Consider the following 5,832-nt stretch of genomic DNA (forward strand, 5'->3'; position numbering starts at 1 on the left):
CAGAGGCCTGTTGTTGCAGCGGGAGAGAACATGAGTTCCATGTCCTCCCAGCCTCATTTGGCTCCTGATGCACCTGGGCCACAGGAGACCTTGCCTCAGATCAATTTTCTCAAGAGAAAATTTAGATCTCTGTTGATTGTGGTAGTACACACCAGAAAGATACACTGAAGGGTCAGAGGTTGGAAGGCTAAGAGATCAAGGCTAGCCTAGGCTGTGTCTCTTGGCAATGGTCTTGCCACCCCCAAACATGTGGGATCTTGTTTGAGTCTCTGTTCTCAGCCGTCATTTCTGTCTTGAAGTATAGTTAAAACCAGTTTTTTTTCTTTTTAATCTTTTTTTATTGATATTTATTGAGCTCTACATTTTTCTTGGCCCCCCCTCCCTGACTCTCCCCTTCCCCCTTCAACCCTCCCCCAAGGTCCCCATGCTCCCAATTTACTCAGGAGATCTTGTCTTTTTCTACTTTCTACTTCCCATGCAGATTAGATCTATGTAAGTCTCTCTTAGTGTCCGCACTGTTGTCTAAGTTCTCTGAGATTGTGGTTTGTAGGCTGGCTTTCTTTGCTTTATGTTTAAAAATCACTCATGAGTGAGTACATGTGATAATTGTCTTTCTGTGTTTCAGTTACCTCACTCAAAATAATGTTTTCTAGTTCCATCCATTTTCCTGCAGAATTCAAACTGTCATTTTTTTTTTTGCTGTGTAGTACTCCATTGTGTAAATGTACCACATTTTCCTTATCCAGTCTTCAGTCAAGGGGCATTTAAGTTGTTTCCAGGTTCTGGCTATGACAAACAATGCTGTTATGAATATAGCTGAGCACATGTCCTTGTGGCACTATTGAGCATCCTTTGGATATTTGCCTAAAAGTGGTATTACTGGGTTTTGAGGAAGGTTGTTTCCTAATTTTCTGAGAAATCACCACACTGACATCCAAAGGGGTTGTACCAATTTGCATTCCCACCAGCAATGGAGGAGTGTTCCCTTTTCCCCACAACCTCTCCAGCATAAGTTGTCATCAGTGTTTTTGGTCTTGGCCATTCTTACAGGTGTAAGATGGAATCTCACAGTTGTTTAGATTTGAATATCTCTGATGACTAAGGATGTTGAACATTTCCTTAAGTGTCTTTCAGCCATTTTAGATTCCTCTGTTGAGAGTTCTCTGTTTAGGCTTGTACTACATTTTTTTTTATTGGATTATGTGATCTTTTGGTGTCCAATTTCTAGAGTTCTTTGTGTATTTTGGAGATCAGCCTTCTGTCTGATGTGGGGTTAGTGAAGATCTTTTCCCATTCTGTAGGCTGTCATTTTGTCTTGTTGACCGTATCCTTTGCTTTACAGAAGCTTTTTAGTTTCAGGAGGTCCCATTTATTGTTTCTCTCAGTGTCTATGCTGCTGGGGTTCTATTTAGGAAGTGGTTCCCTGTGTCAATGCGTTCAAGTGTACTTCCCACTTTCTCTTCTGTAAGGTTCAGTGTGGCTGGCTTTATGTTGAGGTCTTTGATCCATTTGGATTTGAGTTTTGTGCATGGTGATAGATAAGGACCAGTTTCATTCTTCTACATGTTGATATCCAGTTATGCCAGCTCCACTTGTTAAATATTCTTTCTTTTTTCCATTTTATATTTTCTGCTTTTTTATCAAAGATCAGGTGTTCAAAGATGTGTGGGTTGATATCCGGGTCTTCTATTTGGCTCCATTGGTCCTCCTGTCTGTTCTTATGCCAATACCAGGCTGTTTTCAGTACTGTAGCTCTGAAGTAGAGTTTGAAGTCAGGGGTTGTGATGCCTCCAGAAGTTCTTTTATTGCATGGGATTGTTTGGGATATCCTGGGTTTTTTGCTTTTCCAAATGAAGTTGAGTATCATTCTTTCGAGGTCTTTGAAGAATTTTGCTGGGATTTTGATGGGCATTGTGTTGATTAGAACCAGGGTTTTATCATGTGCTATTTTAAACGTGAAGTAGAGCAAAATCAATACTTTCAATAATAATGTTTTAACTGTAAGAGTGTTGTAGAGGGGCTGCCGAGATGGCTCAGAGGTTAAGAGCACTGGATGCTCTTTGAGAGGTCATGAGTTCAATTCCCAGCAACCACATGGTGGCTCACAACCATCTGTAATGAAATCTGGTGCCTTCTTCTGGCCTGCAGGCATACATGAAGGCAGAACACTGTATGCATAATAAATAAGTAAATTTTTAAAAAAGTGTGTTTTAAAATTGGGTTAGCTTAAGTAAGACACAGTAGCAAGCCCCACACCCTCCACACACCCGGCAGAGAGGTGCTGGAGGCATGGTCTTACCATGATATTTTCACGTTGGCTCACGGCTTCTTGAGTTTTCTGCCTGACAAAGGTGCATATTCCACTCACCCCCAAGGTCTTGCTACATAGCCAGGTTGACCTTGACCTTGCTATGCTTCATCTGCCTCAGTCTCCTGAGTGCTGGATGATCACATCTAGCTCATAGCGTCTTTAAGAGTGTCACTTACCAATACTCTTGTCCATTCAACAAGGAATTGTGGTCCAGGGGTGACTGACAAGGCCCGGAACTGGATGTAAGTGGGATAGTGGAATTGGACACATGTTGAGTTCCCCAGGGTCACTCTGTCCCATAGAATAGACAGATGTGTGACCTGAACCTATAGGACAAACCTTGGCAAGAGCAGAGAAATTAAGAAACAGGAAATTGCTGCTGGCTTATGGGATTGTGGGCTTCTTCCCGGGGACAGGCGACATTCTAGCAGGACCTGGAAGAAAGGGTGGGATTCTGCTGCTTGGGGAAGGGGAGGAAGGATAGTTGCAGGTGCCACCAAGCCGGGTAAAGCACCCTGGGGAATCCTGAAGTGTTGCATGGGTACCCTAACTGGCAGGAGAGAAAGATGTGAGAAATCTGGCTGTGGCCAGGCAGGAGGCTTTGTACACCAGGCAAGGAGCTGCAGTGTTTTTTGGTACACACTGGGGTTTCCTAGTTGAAGAACTGTAAGATCCGTGTGAAGTTAAGAGAGTGTGAGGCTGGAGAGAGTTCTCAGTGGTGAAAAGCCCCAGCCGCTCTCCCAGAGAACCTGGGTTTGGTTCCCAGCGCTCATTTGGGCACTCATAATCACCGGTAACTCCAGCTTCAGGAGAGCCGACGCGCATTTCTGACCTCCTCAGCCACTGCACACGTGATGCTCAGATACGCATGCAGAGGAACACTCGTACACGTAAATCCAAATATAGAAATCTCTTTTTTAAAAAGACAGCATGGGGCTGGAGAGATTTCTCAGTGACTAAGAGCACTGGTTGCTCTTCCAGAGGACTCAGGTTCAATTCCCAGCACCCACAATGGCAGCTCACAACTGTCTGCAACTCCAGTTCCAGGGGACCTGACACCCTCCCATAGACATATATGCAGGCAAAACACCAATGCACATAAAATAAATAAATAAATCTTTGGAAAAAAAGAAAAAGACAGTCATAGAATAGTGTCCACACTAAGTAGGTGTAGGGGGTGAAAAATGAAGAGGGTCGGCTGAGAAGTTATTACACTCAGCTTCTAACACAGCTTGGGCAGCTGCTGCTGGCAGCAGCACCGGAAAGTGGGGGTTGAGAAAAAGGGAGCAGAGTCAAATGGTGCCCTTTAAGGGCCTCTGATCTGGGCAGCCATGGGCCAGGAAGGGAAAGATGGAAAGGAGGGGTGACAGTCTTGCCAGTATCTTGGATCAGGTGACGTATGTGGAAAAGTTGTGAGGGTGAAGAAAAATTATAGGCACATCCAGGCATATGGAATATCTCATTTCCCTTTGAAAAATTTTAAATCTTTCATAAATTTTAAGCTCGTTTCCTTTTTATTTATTTATTATTGGATGTGTGTGAGTGTATTGTCTGCTTGCATGTCCATGTGGCATGTGTGTGCAGAGCTGACGGGGTTAGAAGAAGGAGTTAGGTCAGAGAGAACTGGTGTGATCCAGCCGTTACAGGCAGTGGTGAGCTGCCAAGTGGGTGCTGGGGACCCAACCCTGGTTCTCTGGAGGTGCTCCTAGCCACTGAGCCATCTCTCCAGCCCCAAGTACCTACCTTCTTGATTCTGGAAAAGGAAAGGCCACTATAATGAGAAGCCATGAGGATGGAGTGTTGACCGTGCCTTGGAACTTCCCACTGGCCTGTCACTCTCTGGCCCTCTCCAGGAGCGGGGGTTGGGGGGGGTGTGGAGGGATGCTGAGATGTTCGCTCTGACTGGATCCCGATTCCAGGCACAGCCTGCCTGAGTGGGTGGACACCTGCTTCAGCCTTGATGAAGCCACCTGGGGTTCACATTCTTCCTGTTCCCTGGGTCTCATCGAGGTTTTTTCCTGTTGCAGCTACCGGCTATGTGACCCTTCTGAACAGCCGTTATATGGAAAGCTACCCCGCTTTGGACAGTATTTTTCTCTGGAAAATGCAGGGACAGTCAAAGTGGGAGACCCCGTGTACCTTCTGAGCCAGTAATGGGAACTGCACATTCTGGAACAACAGATGTCTCTCAGAAACATTTTTGAAGCTGACATCGCTTGAAATGGTTCTTCGGCCTTTTCTTTGGGGCTGTGATCTCCAAGTTTTCCTCTTTCTGATTTCCTTCTGTCTCAGCCTCTCATTTTCTGGGTCCAGCACAGGAAGCAGAGACATGCAGTCCTGCAAACTTAGCAGGGCGCCGTCGAGTTTCTTGAAGGATGAAGGGATTATCAAAATGCTCTGTTTATAATTATGGAGTAATTTTTCTACTTCTGCATTCTCTTGCCAAGGCAGCAGATGTCCATCATCTCCCTACCCTTCTTTTGGGAAAGGAAAGAAAACAGGAGGAAGACTGTAGGCCAGAAGAATGTTTCAGAATGTTTTCCTACCCCTGGACATCATGCATACAATGGAAATTAAATACTTTCCCAAGTAAGGTTGGAACGACGACGTTTTCTTTTCTCCTCAAGGCCGGGCTAACTTTGGAAAGGGCGTAATAAAGACTGGAGATATTAATTTTTCCATGGATCCTCCTGAGTCTGGTGCTGTTGCTCCCTAGACGGTGTTTGTGATGATCTGATGGATCCCTTAACTCAAGGAAGGCCTCTAAGATGTCAGGGTACAAAACCAGCTCACTAGAGCATTTGGTCTGCTTCCCAACTTTGTGAAAAGCAAGATGATTTCCTGCCCTTGAAGCAGGGCATGGCCGACAAAGGATCAAAAATTTTTCCTAGTATGTGAGGGGCAATCATTGACATCAGAGAGGGAGAGATGTCCCTGGGAGTCTAAGATGAGATTTGATCTTGCCTGGGGAAATGATGGCTCTTGATAGTAACAAGATGAAATGGCCCCCAAGAGGATGTGGCGCCATCTAATGGAGGTAAATGGCAGCTCAGTCCACTTTAAGTTTTTTTTTTTAAAAAAAGTCAATCTTGTGCCTGAGTTTAGTTTTCCGTCGTAGAAACAATTCTGTGTGAAGGAAGAGGAGGAGTCCCTAGGTGCCCTGTGTTTCTCTCCTTCAGGAAGGTGACTTTCTTTTGTTTGTTTGTTTTTAATTTACTTTTATTTTTAAATCTATATAAATATATATTAGTACATTAAATATCTGTGTATGTGTGCACGTGCATGTACACGCGTGATACACAAGTGGAGGTCAGAGGAGAGCCTGAAGTCAGTCCCTCATTCTAGTGTATGAGACCCTGGGATTCGACTCAGGTGGTCAGGCTTGGCAGCTTCCCTCACCTCAGGACACTGCCCTGGCCCTAGACCCACATTCCTAGCCCTTGTGAAGATGACATCCATTTCCCTGTGGCTCTTCACTTCAGGTGAACCTCCTCATTATCTCTGGACGGAACCTTGTGTGA

The 5,832-nt window shown here is 45.0% G+C and overlaps 1 protein-coding gene across 1 annotated transcript in view; it reads left to right on the forward strand.

Annotated features, from left to right (window-relative positions):
* Mtarc1 (mitochondrial amidoxime reducing component 1) overlaps positions 1–4,996 on the forward strand; it is a 25,199-nt gene extending 20,203 nt beyond the window's left edge. The window contains exon 7 of the mRNA XM_048439511.3: positions 4,339–4,996. Coding sequence (XP_048295468.1) covers positions 4,339–4,465 — 127 coding nt within the window. The 3' untranslated portion in view covers positions 4,466–4,996. The remainder of the gene's footprint in view (positions 1–4,338) is intronic.
* The last annotated feature ends 836 nt before the right edge of the window (positions 4,997–5,832 follow it).

The sequence above is a fragment of the Myodes glareolus genome, chromosome 5, assembly GCF_982192425.1.
Source record: "Myodes glareolus chromosome 5, mMyoGla1.1, whole genome shotgun sequence".
Classification (NCBI taxonomy): Eukaryota; Metazoa; Chordata; class Mammalia; order Rodentia; family Cricetidae; genus Myodes; species Myodes glareolus.